This window comes from Gymnogyps californianus, chromosome 3 (genome assembly GCF_018139145.2).
Source record: "Gymnogyps californianus isolate 813 chromosome 3, ASM1813914v2, whole genome shotgun sequence".
Classification (NCBI taxonomy): domain Eukaryota; kingdom Metazoa; phylum Chordata; class Aves; order Accipitriformes; family Cathartidae; genus Gymnogyps; species Gymnogyps californianus.
In genome coordinates, this window is record NC_059473.1 from 9,207,958 (window position 1) to 9,227,618 (window position 19,661).

The 19,661-nt window shown below is 41.6% G+C and overlaps 1 protein-coding gene across 2 annotated transcripts in view; it reads left to right on the forward strand.

The window, feature by feature from the left end:
* Nucleotides 1-19,661, forward strand: part of PCSK2 (proprotein convertase subtilisin/kexin type 2) — a 106,208-nt gene that overhangs the window by 66,558 nt on the left and 19,989 nt on the right. For both annotated transcript variants that reach the window (XM_050893409.1, XM_050893410.1), the window contains 3 exons: nucleotides 5,534-5,610; nucleotides 12,182-12,270; nucleotides 14,961-15,136. In XM_050893409.1, the coding sequence (XP_050749366.1) occupies nucleotides 5,534-5,610; nucleotides 12,182-12,270; nucleotides 14,961-15,136 (342 nt within the window). The remainder of the gene's footprint in view (nucleotides 1-5,533; nucleotides 5,611-12,181; nucleotides 12,271-14,960; nucleotides 15,137-19,661) is intronic.

Genomic DNA, 19,661 nt, shown 5'->3' on the forward strand with positions numbered 1-19,661 from the left:
CCTAATCCCAGATGGCTGATGAGTGTTGAGGAAATTGAAGTAAGAGCTTTTTCAGTGATAACTACAAAATGAAATCACCATTGTGGTATGCTCTGTACTTGCTCGTTCTGTGGCCAAGCAGGGCCTCTAGTGAACCTGAAACTGGAATACCAGGAAGGCTTATGGGCACCTCAGGTATTATTCAGGACCCAGCACACTTCTCTACTCCATCTGTTTCAAATGATGCTCTGATGTATTATTCGGTTACTGTTTTGAAAAAGAGGATGGCAGAAAAGTGTGCTGCTGTCTTATTCATTATTCAAGTTCTGGCTGGTGTTGTCTGACTGAGTATTTTTACTTTTATAATGTACCTGTAAGAACTGGGTAACAGGCTTATGTTTCTGGAGGAAGATGAGAGTATTCACTAGCAGTGAATTTGCTCTTTAAAGTTAATATTTTCGAACACAGCCCATTACTTTGTAGATATATTCTCGGTGTTGACAAGGTCTTGAATGCAGCTCTGAATTTGCTGGATAGTAATATAGGACATGTAAATTAGAGGCAGAGCTATTTAAGAAGTTGCAGGTTTTTTTCATTCCAATTTAAAAAAAAAAACCACAAACCAAAACAAAATAGAACAGCATGCTTCCCATGGCAGAGAGGAGAGGGCTTACTGTATGACTACTGACTTAGCAACAGTGCCTCTGTTTTTCATTAATGACCTTTAAGCCTTATAGCACCTCTCCTAGGCAAAATATCATGTTGCCTCCTTTTTTGCCTCCTGGTGACCATATTCCATTTTCTTAAGCCTGTGTGTACAAAACTGAATTTCATTTTTCCACCACATGACGTTTAGTGTTATTTTAGTGCAGTTTCTCCGAGATGTTATATGTTGTAATTTGATCCCAGGGGTTTGCTCGGTCTTTGGATCAGTAAAGAAATCAAACAAGCAAAAGGTATCTTTCTGCCTCAGATCTCTAAGGATTTGCAGTTGCCTGAAGATGGTAAGACCAGATGCCGCCCATGTTAAAAATGTTTCTCTTGTTTTAAAAGATACAAATCTCTGGGCTAAATTCACCAGTGCTTTAACGTCATGAATAGAATCAGACTGTGACCAGCAGGACATGTGTCTTTAATTGTTTGTCTCCTGGACTAGCATGTAAGCATAGGCACATTTCTTGAGTTACGGAGAAAAAGAGAAGTATATGTGAATTACACTTCAGAGGCTTGCTGCATTATTCAAGGTACATAATTTTATTACAGATCTGAGCAACACATGGGACAACTGATTTATTGATATTGTCGTATTTTACATAATGAATGTTTTACACAGAAGATTTTACTGCATGTATTTTAAAAAGTACAGGGCAATTCTTTGGAAAATGCCAGTCTAAGCTTCTTTTTAACGAAAGCAGAGTTTTATACACAGGCAAAAGGAATCTATTCGTGTCGTGGTATACAAGCCATTACTTAATAAATGATTGAAAGAATCTCATCATCTGATCCAGTACTCTTCTGCTAGCATCTTATTTGGGGTAGAGGCTAGAAAGCAAAAGTAGAGATATGCCTTAAAATACAATACCATTCCTCTCTGTAATAGCATTTTTATTATATTATAGATATTATTTGTAAGTAATTGTGTATAGATGGTGACTGATAAACATCAGGTTCAAATCGCTTTGCAACAATGAACTGGTTTTGATTGAACATGAGGGATAGGATTCATCTCGTTCTAACACTGTATGCCTAATGACTAGTCTAAGGCTAGACCGCAATCTATGATCAGTGCCTAAGATTGGTGGCTTGAGTTGCTCCCTGGAGAAAAAGACCAGGCAACTACCTTAGATATTGAAAACTAAATATTAGATGCTTCAAGTCCAAGAGAAGTAACTGCCAGTAGACTAGTTTGGCATTAAAACTGGAAACTGAATCACCTGAATTGAAAAGCAAAATGTTTTCATTTCAGTGTGCTGTTGCAGATTCTCATTTGCACTGGTTTTGGTTGCCACCTCCCAGGTTCCTACCCTGATTAAATCTCCATGTTAGCAATAAATTCCCTCTTGCTGCCTGCTGGGGAGTCCAGCCTGTGGAGGAGAATGGCAGACCACAGATTTTAATATTCACTTCCCAAAACACAAGATGAAATATTTTAGCTATCCACTGAAGCAGTTCCCTTTTTGGTCCATTGTTGAAATGGATTTAATTTGTCACTGGTTTATGCTTTAAAAAACAAAAAATTAAAAAAGGTTGAGGCTTAGATATTTGGGGATTTGATCTTTGCATTAGGAACTTGGAGCAGTCCATTTGTACTTGTCGCTGCTGTTTCATTACCCGTTCCACTGCTTCCATAGTGTGGGCGGAATATGCCTTCATGAAGCTGAAACTCGCTCTCTTCTCTCAAAGAACCTAATGAAGATAAATTGTGCAGTCAGCAGTTGTTTTCTTTCCAAGAATTCTTCTTAATTTTGCACTTTGTGGATGGTTCCTGCTACATTAGATATCTTTTTCCTTTGAGTGCAGTGATCCAAAATCAAGTGAATAAGAGCTACAGGATGTAGAAGAGTGCTGCACAACTTTGTTTATAGCCTGCCTAAAGCAACCTTTCCATAAGCTGGCATTTGGTTACATGGGACATACAGCAGAGCTGCAGTCTGCTGTGGGTGGCTGAATCATTCATGGTGGAATCCCTTTGCCTATCACTACTCTGGACACGAGTGGTACATCTGCACAGCCAGAAGGGCTTTTCCATCCATAATTCTTTGCACAAGGGGATTCTAGAGGCAAGAGCGGTTGACAGCTACCACGAGGTGCTTGCATGTCTGATGATGTCCTGAAAAGTCAGCCTCACCAGACCTCCTTTGAGCTCAGGGTCTATGTAAGTAGGACTGCCTTTCTTCCAGATGGGAAAAAAAACCCACAGCTGACCCATGACTGAGTTTAAATTCTCATCTGTACAGTATTTTTAGTGTGAAAACAGAAGTTCTGACTCAATAAGAAGCTGGCAATATATTGAACTAATTACATTTAGAACCATACATGTTAGACCATACCTACCTGAAAGAAATGATCTGAAATCACTGGAACTAAGCTTAGTTATCTGCAGTCTGCATAGTTTCCAGGCCATGTCTAGTCCAAGGCAGTAGTGTAAGAAAGTTTCTTTAATTGGTGATTGAAATGCATTTCTCTCCAAAGGTTGCCAAGCTAGACCCTGTGACAGAGTAGGTTTTATCTGCTAATTAAATTAATCAGAGAGAGTCATCATTTCTGTTTTGACTTTACCATAGGATTTGGTTCTCCAGCTTGGCCTGCTAGGATTAGATACTGCACTCGTTAATAAAGAACAGGACTGGATCTTCTGTTGACAAGCTTTTTTCTTTTTACTGCCATGTATTGGATGAAACCTGGCCCCTTGCAGAAATCCTTGTCACAGCTCCCCTGGACACTGCAGAATCCAAACTTCCTCTGCTGCATTAAGATGTGTCTGTGCCACACAGGCTTTGCCAGGCACACTGGATGAGGCCCAAAGTCTTCTGGCTCAGGATCCTGCCTCCAACAGCAGCCAGTAGTGGATGCTTGGGGAGCAGTATGGTCACTAAGTCAGAGACTGTGGTATCTACCTGATTGTGGCCTCCCAGCTTCTAGCATTCACTGTTTTATGGACTGTTGGAGAAGGAGGAAGCACAGCATCTAATACCCCTTCCAGATCTGTCTTCGGTTAATTTGTTTAACCACTTTTTGATTTCATTCAGGCTTTTAACCTCTGTATTGCTGGGGGGCAATGAATTTTGTAATTCATACGTGTTCTATGGAAAAGTACTTCTTCTTGTTTTCTGCTGCTTCTAAATCTCTCCTCTGGTAATTTCTATGGATTCCCACTAGTTCTTGTATTATGAGAAGTAGTAAATAGTAACTCCCTGTCCACCTTCTCTGTGCTAGTCATGATTTATAGACCCCTGTCAAATTCCCCTTCTTTCCCTGGCTGAAAAGTCATGTTCTGTTTACTCTTAGCTCATACAAATCTATACCATTCAAAGTGCTGTATAAGCAGTTGTGGTAATTAAAAGAGGTAAATTAAACATACAGCTGGGCACAGAGACTTAGAAGCACTGAGAATTTGTGGCTATAGCTGACATTATTGGAAAGCGTCTTCAGGCTGAAAATCAAGGCCTTAGTTTAGAGATAGGGAGAGATCAATAAGGATACTCACAAAGGGATTCAGCTATGTCTGAGCTGGAGAACAGCATCAAGCCGTGTGATAGGCATTCTGCAAATCTCTGCTCCATGCAAATGCTGCAAAATACTTATTGTCCGTGCTGAATATAAGCAACCAGGCTTTCTGAAATGATCACCCCAAAAAATCACTGTACAGTAACTTGAAAGTTACTTAGTTTTACCCTCCAAGGATCAAGGACAATGTTGTCCTCGTTTCATTCTGGCCCAAGTTTTTGGGAATTAGGGGTTTTGAATCCAAAACCCAAAGACTTTGGTGCTGCCAGTGGACTGTCTATTCCTGTACCCCAGGAACTGAGAATCTGCTGAAGGGGAATGTTTTTAGGAGCAAAGCTATTCATACACGAGTCTCAAATTATCTTCAATAGCATGCTCAGCCAAATCTTAAAAAGAATACAAGTACACATTAATTAAGAATTAACATAATTCTGTTCCTTGAGTATGGTGTTTATTAAAATATAAACTCTGTGAACATACACTTGAGAGGAAGCTTCTAAATATTTTTAAAAGCTTAATTTTCAGTCACCCTTTATTTATTTTTTCATTAAGAGAGAAGAAAGAAGATGGCACTTGACTTTCTGAAACTTTCCATTTGCTTCTCAGATATAGCATCAAAAAGTTGCTGAGTGTCCTTAGCTCTGCTGATAGGGCAAAATCAGGAATGATTTAGATTTATATGAAAAGCAGAGACATGGGATGACATTTTCAAAAGCGCCTGAAAGCCACATTTGTGAAGCTGTTCAGACAACTAAAGGACCAAGAAAATATGCAAAGGGATTTTCAGGCATATATGCTGACCATTAATGCAGTTTTCACATTTGAATTTTGAGAAATTTACATTCTTAGGCATTGAAATGCTTTTAGAAATCTGACTGTTTGTTGTAGTACTACAAATGAGTTTTTCAAAAATAATTTTATGATGGAAGACCCAAGTGTCTGGTCACTTCCACCACTGTTTGGAAAATAGGATTTAACCTTTGTCCTGCCACACCAAGTAGCGTAACACCTAAATACTCTTGTAAGTGTTGGTGAACAGTCCCTCAGTAGTAACCTGAGCTCTCACACTGCCTCACAATTAGCCACACTGTTTGGAAATACTAATGGTCCGCAGGAGGCTTTGCACTCCAGAAAGCATGTTTCCCCAGGCTTGCTGGTGTGGGAAATGGCACAGCACAACAGGGACCAGTTTGCGTCCAGATGCATCTTGCAGAATGAAGAGGACAAAGTTCGTTAATGATTCTCAGCTCCTCCTTCAATTTGTGTTCCACTTTGCCCTGCATATCTGTTTTTCTGCTGACTTACTGAACTACTTTGTGTTTTGCAGAATGCCAAAGCCAGCTACGACTTCAGCAGTAATGATCCCTACCCCTACCCCCGCTATACAGATGACTGGTTTAACAGGTAAATGGATTTTGATCAGCCTGCTCTTCACTTCGGTTTGCTTAAGAAATGATAAGTATTTGCTGGTGTTTGTGGAATGCCTGCAGAAGCTGCAGTCTCTCTACTGCTTGAAAATTAGAGGTTACTTACGACTTCATTTCTTTAGCTAACCTCTAGCACTCAACAACCATTTTATAGTTTATAAATGAAGTTGCTGCTTCAGAAGAGTATATATTTAGATTGTTTGAATGGGTGATAGCCACATACCTTTTTCTGTCAGCTATCCTAGGACATTACGGTTACCCAAATCTGTATAGACGGGTTTCCCATCTACTGTGTCTGAGGCAGTATCACTGCTAGCTAATTTTAAAGGGAGTAAGCTGGAGACAGGAAAAGGCTTTGGGGGGGAAAAAGGTCTTTTCATCCGATTGTAGACTTAAGAAGGCAGAAAAGCAGCATAGTGTAGAATGACCAGTTTAAAAACAATTAAATCTTATGTTAAGTTCTGAATCATCTGTCTTTTCACCTTGATTTAAGGACAGTGTACATGGATAGCATTTCAGGGCTGATTCTGAGATGTTTGTAGCTGCTGGAGGAATCCACGTACACTGACTGGGAACCTGTTCTGTTGTGTTTATAAACTTGGAATCAACAGTGCAGCTGTGCTTTTTGTGTTATTTCTCCTGAACACATCATGATTGCCCAAGACCCACTCCTCCTTCAATATGTTCTGAATTTAGCCGGTTTCCAGCAGGAGAAGGTCTGGTCCTCAAGGTGTGGTATAAATAAGAATGGCCTAAAAGAAAAGGCTTCAGATTTTAGAAAACATGACTTTTTTTGTTTCCCTGAACTCATTTTTTCTTAAAATGGAACAGAAACACATTTCAACAGTTTTTTAAAAAACATGAGTGCCCTGAGTTCCGCATCTGTCCCATGAAAAAGCCCTTTCTGTCAGGCTCCTAGCAAGATGTTAATGTAGTCAAGGGTGCGGAGTCCAAGGCACACCTGTAAGGTGTGTTTATTACCTTGTGATCTCAGCATCCAGCATCTCTGGCTCTGCAGCATACTCCCCAGGGTCTCAGACAGGTTCTGGCTTGGATTTCCAAAAATTGTTTCAGGATATTTTCAATGAAATTTCCAAATGTCTTCTAGATGTAAATATAATTGATGTTGCCAGCCTTTACGTATCAGCACCACTGAGGATTTGAAAACTTTTAAAGGTTTCAGGGCTCAGTCTTAGTGCTTATCAAAAAATATTTCAGGCCTATTTGATGTGATTTTCATCTCTAACTTAGTATGGCTGTATGCATGGCCTCTAAGTTTTGTATGGGTTTTTTTGCTTTTATTTCTAAAGAAATCAATTTTAGTTCTGTCAGAGTGACACAACAAAGAAGTGGAGCAGCTGTGCTTCCACCTCAGACACAGGCTTCCTGGAATGGATCAAACAGATTTAGGAGCTGTGATGTCCTCCTTTGTAGTGCTGCCATTTTTCAGCCAAAGCAAGATGCCAATGAGATTTCTCCTTCATTTCAGCAAAGGACATCTGACAGTTTTAAACTAGTATGAATCCAATTAGTGAATGGAAAGTTGGAGGAAGACTAGGGCTCTAATTTGTGAAGGTCTGCTGCCTTTCTCTATTTATGCAAAGGAGCTTTGTAGGAGAAAGATATCACTTAGCTCTGGAGCAGCACGGAGGAAAATTAAATTTAGCTTTAGTGGGTAATGGTAGCTTCTGTCATTTTCAGTGTGGAACTTCATAAAACTAAGTGTGTTCTGCCAAGCCCCATTAACACTGATTGTGCTGCTATCAAGTATTTTGTAGTGGGGCACAGTGTGCAGTCCTCACGTGTTCTGCAAGGTGGCCCTGGAGGCAGAATTACCTCCTGAAGTCTCTTAAAATGGGCCTCAAGCATCCTGGATGTGGCAAAGGTTATGGTCTCTGGCCCCAGGTGCCTCTGGCTAACTTCAGGCACCCAAGTGAAGAATGTGGGCATGAGCAGCATGGTCGCCTGTGACCCGATCTGTAATTATTGAGAACGTGATTCAGGTTTTCAGAGAACTGCAACACTTTCTTCTATTTCCTTTCTTGAGGGAATGGGGAGCTCAGGTCAGCAAGTCAGGAGGAGAAAAGCAATGCAGAAATTGCTTTGCAGATTTCCTTCATTATTCTTTCCAGAAAAAAATTGATACCTAGAAAGTATAGCATTCTTTGTCATGAACCTTGAGGTTTCTTTGGCGAGACAGGGAATTTTCTGCCTTGCAAGGTAAATCACGGGAGCAACACATTCAGTAAAGCATCCTTTTCCTGCCTGCAGAATTCAAGAAGGCTTTAAGATGCAAGATTTCCTGTTTTCTCCAGGCTAAGATGCAAACCAACACACCATATCCACCTGTTCAGGAGTAGTGACTGTGTATTTCTTTGCTATATTGTTAATCAAGCTGATGTGCTCATATATAAGCTATTGTCATAACTTTTGACTCCTGAATTATTATTACTGGTAGGTTACAACTGTGTGCCTAGGACAGTCTGTCTGTCCATATGTGTAGCTGCACAGGTGCGTCTGGACAGAGAGTAGTTACACAGAAAAGCCATTCAGAGAAACCTGCAGTAAAGGCTCCATTTTGCTCAGTTTGCAGTCAGTGATGTATCTCCCGTTGAATTTTATGCATGCAGGAGGATCAGACTCAAAATAGGATAGCGTAATATCCCTTTTTCCATAAAGAATACATTTCTATGTGAGCAATTCAAGTGATTGTGGAACAAGAAGCAAAGGACTGTTTTTTAAAGAGATGAACCAAGGGGCTTTTGTGAGCTGCCAGCTGCATGTGCAAAGTGTCATTAGACTTTAAGAAAAAAAAGGGAGAGGTTTTTGCATGGAGTATTTCATTAATTGCAGCTGCTCTGCTTGTAAGCACAGATTCCCCTTCTACTTTCTGCTTTTTAAGGCTGCTGGAAGCACTTTGGCCTTTCCATCTAACAGCCACTGGCCTACGAAACCAAGCAGGGTGGGTTTTGGAAGGGGAGAGTGTGGTGCCTCAGGCAGGGAACTGCAGTCGGGCAGTTTGGCTGCTGTTACAGCAAGAGGCACATAGATGACTGGGCAGCCAAGGGATTTATTCCTGTGCTTACCATACTGACTGTGTTCAGATCCACAGCTTGGGGACCAAGCCAGGATAGGGGACACGGGGTGCAACATGGGGCAGGGCTGTGTTTGAGCCTGAGGAGCAGTGAAGGAACCTGAACCAAGCCCTGTTCCCAAAAGCAGAGGCAGCCCCACAGCACTCAGAGTGGTTTTTAGGAACCACTTCGGAACTGTCTGTTATTTTTAACACCCACTCCTCCTGAACCACATTCAGTACCTTGGCATGTACCCATAGGAGTCAGCGATAGCTTGGCCTTTCTGTACAGCCCTCTGATTTCTTGTTGTGAGCATGCAGAAGGCACGACTCAGGGCTCCCCATCTCAGAGCGCTGAGATTACGAATTTCTGCCATGATATAAATAACCAATAATTATTTCCACTCCTGTCAGCTTTGTATTCTGTATATTCTCTCACTCAAATAAGTTAGCTGGGCAAAAATTATTCACTATCTTGGAAACCCATATTCTTCAGAGATAAAAACGTCCTTTACTTACTATGGATCCAAACAAAATACCAGTGAGTCAAGGAAAGAACTCCCCTTGGCTTCCAGACAGTGCTCATTAACAGGGTGAAAACACCTGCTCCCCTCCTCCTCATTTTTCAATCAATACAATGGAAACAACATAATAATTGAGAATTCAACATAATAATTGAGAATTTGTATAAACAGGTTTAGCAGCTCTTTCTACCTGCAGCGTAACGACACAAGTGTCAAGGAGGAGCCTCAGCACTACGGCTGGTTCTTGGTGTATTTGGATGCAGGTAGAGTGGCATGTTCCCCAAAGCAGGGGAATGCTTTCCCTTGTGCAAACGCTCAAATGCTCAGAAGCTGACAATGTCATGTGAGTAAAAAGGGGATGGCATTTGCCCCACAAAAGTGTCCCTCTGAGCTTTGCATATTTAACTGCTGCCCAGTGCAAGCAACTAAAGTGGTCAAGATAGGCAGATCATCCCAGCTACTGAGACTGCAGCTCTGCATAGCCCTCCCCTGCGGACAGCTGAAGTTAGGAAGGGTGGTCCTGTCCTTTGCTGTCTGCAGAAGCATTTCAAAGCAGATGAAAAGGAACCTCAATGAAAATCTGTGCCACCTCTGACTCTTTTAAAAAATATATCGATAGAAGGGCGTGCACAATAGCATTGGCAGTGGGTTTTAGAAATAGAAATAGTTTTCAAAGACAAAGCAGAGTGAAATTTTCATAACTAGCACAGATATGTTATTTAAACCAGCTGAAGGCAAAACTGTTTTTCCATTGAATCACCCTCTCCCACTTTAGTTTTTGATGAATGTTCATGTAAAATGTTTGCATTTATATAATGTTTATGGGAAACTTGCTCTACCTGCTAATGTATGACTTGCTCTACATGCTAATATATGGTTTACCTTTGAAGTAACTTGTTCATAGGTGAAAATATTCGTAATTGTTTTCCATCCCCTTGATTTAAACATTGAAATAATAGTGAAGAGGTGAACATTGGAGAGAAAAGCTGTGATTTGTGCCCATGACATGGGTCACTTCATAGAAACCACAATGGGTTTATCAATGATACATGAACAGCAAATAGGGCTAAATTGGAAAAGTATGCTATTTGCCATTAATAATTCAACTAAATGCATTTCCACTAACTCACATGTGATTTTTTTTCTCCAGTCAGCAGCACAGTATCTAAATCCTGAGCTGCTGGAACGAGTCTGCTTGCAGTCTCCATCGTGTGGGCCAGTGTGCTGGAGAGGCAAGGTGGGGAGAGGACCTTCTGATAAAATCTTTTCACCAGGAAGGTCCTAATACAGTTTTTCCCCTCTGTGAGAGAAAGAGCTCACCTGGCAGTGTCACTGATTTTTTGCACCCCAGCGTCAGTCAAGACAATTCTTTAACAAAGCCATTTATTCTGCTCTGTGGCTTGTAGCTAGCCCACAGGTGACTAGATAATGAATGCCTAGCAACAGTATATTTTTTTTCACAGTTCCTTGAACAAGAGCATGAAGGAAAACCTGCTTGATTGTTGAAAGAAATTTTTCCTACAGCTGAATAAGAAATCTGTATCACTCTCCTCTCTGCCCCCTTTGTAAAAGGAACTTGCATGAGATCTTCACCCTTTCATGATCAAGACACTGTGTACATTCAAGGCCAGTCATTTTCTTTTGTGGAGCTGCCTTTAAAAATATATTCTTCCAAGTACAGCAGGAAAATGAATGTGTTCCTTCTCACCCCTTTATTAATGTTACACTCACCTTTGCCAGAGGTCCTTAAAGGGGGAGAGAGAGATGAAAGATGATTAAAACAAAACAATTCTGCTGCCTCCTGGGATGGTTCATCTGGTGCTCCATATAGCCTTTATAATACAGCACTGCTAATTGCATGCTATAGGAGCAATGCCAGTTTTAACGCAAAGAGTGGATTGATGGGAGCAGTAGGATGGATTCATATTGATTCAACATCTTAAACTTAAAAAAACCTGACAGCAGCACAGGTTTCACTAGTTTCTCTGCTGCTGTGCTATTTTTTTAAAACTAGATTATATTGTCTATATTTATCTTTTCTGTGGTTTAATTTCTATGATGAATTAGGAGAAAGGAAAATGCAGTCTGCCTTCCTGCAGGACTGCCTTAGAGCCACTGCCAGTTAAAGGGTCTCTGTTAAGAGCTGTAAAGCACTTCAGAGACGCCAAGTGTTCTTGAAATGCCACGTGTCAGCCTGAACCTGGACCTCTGTGTCAGAGCAGAGACATTTCCCACTTGAGCAGAAAGCAGCAGCTCCGTGAGCTGACAGCTGGAGCACCTAGCAGCCCTCCTGGGACTTAGGCACTGGAGGAGAGGGATGCACATGCCCTTAGGTCCGGCCAGCTTTGGGCCTGGCCAGCCAGGCCACAGCTCTGCTGCTGAGGAGTGCAGTGACCCTTGTGGCTCCCTTCTGCCACTCCAGCTTGATACTGCACCCACCTGTTTCCATGGCATTTCTTTTGTGGGCAGGGATACGCTCCTGATACATGTTTGAACAGCAAAAAGGCAATCTGACTTTGTTCTGTGGGGTTCAAAATAATGGGTGTTGCACTGTCAAGTCACAAAAATAAAGGAATTAATATTGATCTTATTTTTACACTGGTCTGTCAAGGGCCTGTTTCTACTGACTAATAGTTGGTAACAAGGCAGAACCTGTTAGACAGAGTTAAAAAGAAAAGGTCTGAATAACTTTACAACTAAATGGAGCGTAAGTATGCATGTTAACCTCCGAGCAAGCATAGCTCATACTGCAGAGGGGAAGTTGATTATCTCCTGCTTCAGGAAGGAATGAGCTCATCCAAGTACAGCACTCAACTGTCTGCCATGGAACGGTTTTCCTCTGAAGCGCTGGGAGCTGACTATGAGGCAAAAACAAGACCGTGGTGATCCAGCTCAATTCAGCACATGCATTAGCTGGGGTTCACGTGGTGTCTCTGTTTTCCCTGTTGCAGCCATGGGACAAGGTGTGCGGGAGAGGTGTCTGCTGCTGCCAACAACAACATCTGCGGCGTGGGAGTTGCATACAACTCCAAGGTGGCAGGTACGGTAGCAATTCAAGGTGTAAATGGTCCTTACACCACTGTGCCTCAGGCAGAACTTCTCCTGCAGAAACAGGGAGCATTGCCCAGGACAGGACTGCAGGTTGGCACTGGGCCATGAGTTTATTACTTTTCACAGTAGCTTGGGAGAGGAATTTCTCCATGGCTTTGCCTTTTCAATTGAGGGCCTTATACAGCCTCTTTAATAACATTGCAAAGGAACAGCTCTGCTCCTTCTTATGCCAATTCCTGTTTGTATACTGATTTTCAGAGCTTCTTCCCTGCGTAGCTGCAGAATCACTTGTCACAAATCTCATTTTGCAGGAGGTAAAATACAAATTCCTGCTGCACTTAGAAACTATTTGAAAAGGCAAATCCCATGCTGCTCTTATTCTTTAGGCTGTCATAGGGCAGGGCTTGCAGTGCTGTAAATCTCTGTGGTCATTGGTTTCCTCTATTTAACAAGCGATGCAGAGTGGTAGGAGTAGATGCAGAGAATGAAATGGGTGGTGCCTAGCACCCAGCATTCACACCTCAGGTGTGTTGGGTATTTTTACTTCTAACTAGCTCTTGTCTGCACTGATAGGCTGAATACAGTGCTTGGAGTGAGTTAGGCTCTTGGACAGCATGTGTCGGTTTAGTTTAATCTGAAGAAATCCAGTTTTCCCACTCTAAGACTGTTCCATGATGAGAACCGAGGCACAGCAAGCAGAGATAGATGCTTATGAATTTCACTTTCATTCCCTGATCCACACGGAAACACCAGTGTGGGTGCACCCATTGCTTCCTGGGAATGGTTCACAGTGCGTGTGCATGGGCAGCTCTGCTCTGCTTGGCCAGTCCCTGTTCCACCGCGGTGTCAGAAGAATCTGAGGAAGGCTACATTTCGCCTGTCACCTACATGATCGAAAGCCAAATCTCTACTGTAGAAGGGCACCAAGCAATGTTTGCTAAGCTGTTACCCCAAGAAATATCACTGAGAGTTAGTAACTGGCAAGGCAGGTCTAGTGCTTTCTTCAGTGATGGTAACATCCCCTTCGGGGATGGGACATTTCACAAAATTCACGTTCTGGCAATAGCTACTTTTAGAGGAATGTGAATTGAGGCATGGGATTTTGGCTGGACCTCATCTATATTATTAGTATAAGTCTACAAGCTGGTTGCTTAAAAATGAAGAGGTGAAGGCCTTTTCTGATGACCAACAGCCTACAAATAATCTTCCATACTTGTCCACTTCGTAGCAAAATCCCCACAGATTTTTGGAAGTGCCAGCCTTTCCTGCCTGAGGCCAGCGTGCACCTGTAGCACCACCGTGTGGTCAGTGGGAATGTGGAAGTTGATTAGAACTGGGAGTGTGCTGCTGACGTGATTCAGGGTCCATGTTTCCAGGTGGAACTGGAAGTTGGTAGCCAAGGATCGGGGGCATCGTGTGTTTTGCTTCCTGTACCTCTTTTTTGCCCTAAAGTCAAACCAGATGGCTTGGCTCCTCCTGTTGTTCCCCCACCTCCCCGGGGTCAATAATTAATTCTGTGGTTTCAGTGCAGATCTGCATTTTACAAGCATGTGAAGGGATTTCTCGCTCATTGAGTTTGACTTCATAATTTCTAGCTTGAATTAGCAGATCAGGAATATCCAGCTTTGGTCTGATTTCTGTTTGAAGTTTACACCACTTTTTCCAGCCTCACATTTGGCACGTGGATTTTGTATTGAATATAGTAAAAGCACTGGCTTCTAAATCAAGATCCTCGCTGCCATTCACACTGTTTGGCTCTGTGGTATTGATTTCTGTCCCATCTGCGTCCTAAAACTGTTGGGAAAAACTGAACTTCAACTCAAGGCTACAAATGAGAGTTGGAATGTATACCTGGTTACTCAGGTCTCATCCAAAGGCCACCAGGAGGTTGGCTATCAGTGAAACTGTCCTATGTGTGGGGCATGATGGATGTGAGGGCTTGCGCTGCTGTCTTTGTCACGCTCTCTGACTTGCTTAGGGATAGCACTTCGAGGTTTTATGAAGTCGGCATGTCCTAGGATTGTATCGTTTAAACTCTAACTTGATTTCTACTGCAGTATGGGTTAAAGGAAGCAGGTTTTAGTTTGCTTTTTTCTCCAAATACTAGCCATATTTTGCTATTGCGTCTGCATGTTGACACAATGATATTTTTCCAGGAAATTGTTGCGTAGTGTGTTTTTCCCTCTCTGGTTAAATGCTGGAGAAGAACCAAAATAAACAGAAAAATTACTTGAAAAACTAATGAAGTGTCAACACATCGCTGAGTATAAATTAGAGATGGGAGGGGCCTTAATCCTTTTCCCTAGTTGTTAATAAATACTATTTTAAATACTATTATTATTGTTATTTAAATGTGATGAAATGCTGAGGTTGCTGAATACTACTGTTTTAAAAGTATTTTCAAATAGTAGATGGAAAATACTATGTAATTGGAAAGCTAATGATAAAGTGCTTTCTCTTTCTGGGCCATGCTGCATTGCTGTGGCTGGGTGTTTAAGTGCTGCCATCCTGCTGGGTAAGCATACCCTGGTGAAATGTGAATGGCGAGTGCGGAATTACTGAGTGGGTGAAACTGCTAGTGAATGAAAATACCTGTAACTGGGGGACTTCGCTGGGTGCTGAGATTTCACCTTCTGCTGGGTAATGCATATTTCATGTTTATGTTGATTAAATCTACAGGTATTCGAATGCTTGACCAGCCATTTATGACAGACATTATTGAGGCTTCCTCTATCAGTCATATGCCTCAAGTCATAGATATATATAGTGCCAGCTGGGGACCAACTGATAATGGAAAGACTGTGGATGGACCTAGAGAGCTAACACTGCAAGCGATGGCAGACGGTGTGAACAAGGTAACAGTCTTATTAAATAATCTGGGTACTGGGGCAGAATGGTATGCGCCATGACTTGGGAATACATGGTCCTCCCATAGATGTTGCAGAACACGATGCAATTGTGTAAACTATCCCAACCTTCAGCGTATTCCAAGGTCCATTGATGTTCTCTCTGCAATATTATGGCATTGCTTTTATTGTATAGTCTTGTGATACTGTGCTCTCTTGCATGGAATTGTGTTTATCTCTAGTCAGCTTACATATGCTTTTCGTATGCCATTGCAGTCAAAATGGAAGAGCCTGATCCTGTAAATATTCCTCAGGTTGAAACATGCCAGCTGTACTACTGACATCACATTGTCTGTTTTGGTGTGCTACCAAGTTCATTATCGTTTTGGATTTGTAGTGTCTTTCAGGTCACTTATATATGGTCATTATTATAGCTGTGATTGAACAACAACTGTTCAGATGTCCATGGAGTAATATTCCGCAGTAGCAGGAGCCTCATTGTTTATTCCCACTTTCCACTTCCTTCTAGGAACAGTCTGTGGTCTTCGTTAAAGACACTCAATATCACCCTGGAATCTGTTAAACCTGTACTCTATTAGAAGGTTGGGTAAAATGTGGGCCACAACTCAAAAAGAAAACAAATCAGTCCAAAACAAACAAACAAACCTTGCATGGCTCTGTCTCCATCTCTTTGGTGTCGTGCAGCCAGGACAACCACAGCTGCTCCTGGTGCTGTAGGGAATGAGCCTCCTCCCCTTGGTTGATCAGAGATGGGTTTCCATAATGAAAAGATCTGAAATTCCTCAGAACATGTAGGGTGGTTTTGTGTGGGAGCTCCGCAATTACTCATTTTTCCATCCAAATTATTTCTTCCTCTTACTCGTGCCAGTTTCTCCCACTCTTCATCACCACCTCGCTGTGAGCAGCACATTCAGTTTACCATGTTTTGTGACATGATAATTAAATGTACTGCTGTGCTAGGTAGTGAAGCATCTAAAGCTTTCTCAAATCCCGAGCCTCAAATGTTTTGCCCATAACAGATGAATTAAGAGTCATCTTCATGCTCTCGCCCATAAAATTGGCAATGTACTGCAATAATGCAGGAAGACTTGTCACAAACTTCTCCTGAGTCTGCTCAGTTTTGTAGTATAAACTTTACAAACCTCTGATGAGCTCAAAGTCCCTCTGAAGTCATCTTACACAAGCTGTGTTTCTTCTCATTACTTTCTTGCATTTATCTAGTGTTTCCGTGAAGATCCCATTAAATACTCCTGTCTTGGGGAGAATCTTTCTTAGGTATGTGACACAGTTGATATATTTTTAGCAACACCTTGATGTCTTGTAGTTAGTGGATACTTGATCTTCCTTCCACTAATGTTGGTTGGACCAGACGTAAATTCTGAATATAGAAAAATTCCCATATAATTTTTGTGTTATTCTCCTCCCATGCAGAACTCATCTAAAAGTAACAGAAAAGGCACTAATAACCCTGGCAGGGAATGCAAACTAAACTAAATAGAGGTATTTCACCCCTCAAGAGAAGCAGATTTTAAATTGTAGTCATGTTTTTTTGCAGTTTGGTATTTAAAAGATCTTTCAATTAACTTGCTATCGTATCGCCATATGCTTTAGTTTGTGGACTTACGCTGGAATTAACCTTCTCTTTGAATGTTAAGTATAGGAGAAGGGATTTTTCTCTTCTGTTTCATTGTCTGTTCATAGTCCCATACTTGGGAGTGTTGGGCATATTACTTTTTTAATGTCTTCCCCTCAGAAGTGTTTGTAATTCTTTTTAAGAAATAATTTGCAATATTAAGATCAGAACGGGCTCTGAGATCTCTGGGGTTGAATGCTTGCGAAGGAGAGAGAATGCTGATGGTGAGCTACGCTCTGGGAAGGATTGCTCTCATATCTTATCAGAAAGCATAAAATTAACAGGAGAGCCTGCATTAGGAAACCAGTTCTGTCAAACAGCCATTGCAGAATTAGAGAGCAGAAGGAATGATATTAGATTCTACCTAAGAAAGATATTGTTGTCCAGGGACAACTACACTTAATTTTATAGTGGCAGTATCCCAGCTACCTCCTGGCAATACGTGCACGAAAGAAGAGACAACTCCACCCCAAACAACTCCCTTTGCGTTGTGATCATAGCTTTATCTACCTTTATTTTGCTCATTCCATTTCCTGTCATAGAATGTTTTTTTGGGTATAGTTTGTTCTGATCTCTTTTTGTGGACAGCCAGATTTTCTAAAGATATTTCAAGGTGTCAGTGGATGCTGGGTACTCTCCATGGTGCTTTGAAAAACCCACTACAGACTTTCCTGCATGTAAAGGGAAGACTAACAAGCCTTTGGTATAATAACCTTTTACCTAGTTTAGGTCTATAATATATGCATCAAATTCTCTATTGACTGTGCAAATGTAAATCTAATTTATTATCATTTTTCAGAATAAAACTTCCTCTTATTAAAGAGAAAAGTATCTTTTATAAACCAAGAGACAAATAAATGTAGGAATTCTTTTTCTCAGTCTAGAGCTGAATTCTCACCAGAGTGATGGTTCATGAATTAGTGATGAAGCTGAAATATTGGTAGGGAGGAAGCAACATGCTGAGAATAAAAATGTGTTATTAAAATAAAAGCAATACTTTCAAATGTGCTAGAAGGAAATATAAGATCTCTTGCACAGAGAAAGATTAATATCCGTCTTTCTAATGCAATAAACTAAAAATAAATAGGTGGGAGTGATACAAAATTCGTACGGGGAATATGCAGTTAACTGAGTTGACAAACACAGGTAACATTTACCTTGTTGCCACGGCACTTGGGAACCTGGCTCAAGGAGAAACTCACTGACAAGAGTTCCATCCTTTCCCCAAACTCCGTTCCACTGTCATGTCCTTTTGAAGTCCTCCTTCCAGAGCTGCTGGGATGCCGGGGGAAACTAGTCACCCGATAATGATAAGATGATGAAAACTACAGAAACTGTGAGACTTCTTCTTTGTATGTCTGTTTTTATGGCTTGAAACCATGCAGCCATAACCAGGCGGGCTAAGGCTGATATATCTTCTTACCTTTCCTCTTCCATTTCCCATTCTTGGCATTTGTTAAGCTAATTCTTGCCTTCTGTCTTAAGCATACCTTCGCTTTGGTGTGCTGTTCGCTTGTAAGGTAAACAGCATGAATAAAGGCAGCACTAAAATAGCACAGTTAGGGACAGCAGAGTCTGTCCATCACACTGGCAACTCCTTTATGGGCTCTTTTACTAACTGCATTTCTAAGGCTGAACACAAAGGGGATGGCATGGGTGTGAACTTGGTGTCAGCATAATACATATAATCAGAAGGTATTGGGAAAGGGACTCAAGCTGCTTTTTGTTATTAAGACACAATCCCACTCATTTTTTAGCGCAATCTATGCTTTGCTGTGTTATCTCATGACTTTCGTTCAGGGGCAGTAGTCAGCAGCGTGACTGGGTCACTGAATAGTGGTAGTTGCACTGCAAAGATAAATGAGCTCACAGCTGAATTAGCAGGCGCTTGAGAATAGGAATTGAAAGAGTTTCATACACACAAACATCCACAAGAGTCTGGCAATTACCAGCACTGGTTTGACACAGACGAACAATCTTAGCTAATGCAAATTCCAGCTGCTAGAAAAAACATATTTGGGACGTAATTGAAAAGGACTTAATACAACTTCTAGTTTTTAAAGACTAGGTTGAAACTTGTGAGTATCCAGTACCTGCCTAATGAGGGGGTCTTGCACTCGCCCTTTGCTGTGAGGCATCTGATGCTGGCTGCCAGCTGTAAGAGGAGACTGTGCTAGACTGCGCCCGAGTCAGATATCCATTAGGGTAGTCCGCAACAGGCTAAGGGACAAATGCTGTTCTGTCTGGTGAAAGAGAGATCCAAGCAATGCGCTCTGTCATGCTCTCTCTCTCTTTAAACACACTTGCCAGGAGCAAAAAATGTATATCCTTAATGAGATTTTATTATCAGGCTTCTAGACTCCATCTGAGCCACATCTGTGATCAGCAGCAGGTTATGGGGTCTAGGGAGAATACGTATATATTTCTTTAGAGTCTCAGTAAATCACCAACCTAACATTGTTCTGGGCTGTCCTGAGATATCTTAGTCCTGCACCAAGACTAGGCTGCTCATACACTCGGTTTCATTGCTCCTAATCACTCTGTGTCACATATTTGCAGATATATTTCTTTAATGAGCTATGGAGGGATTTTACTGCAGGTGCAGAAATACAAACTAAAATTCAGAGCAGAACAAGAAACCAGGATGATAGACTTAGGAACAAGCAGCCTGGCAGTGTTGAGCACAGCTAGCTAGCTCATCTGATTGAGCGGTACTTTCATTTCAGAGAAGGGGGAGTGAGCCAGTAGTAGCATTTTATATATAGTATGGCTGGACAAAGCAATGCTGTGTGATTTACATATCCCTTGTCTGACCTGTGCTGACACACTTTGGGGGGCTAGACAGCTTGGAGGGGGAGGTCGGGACGGTAGATGGAATTC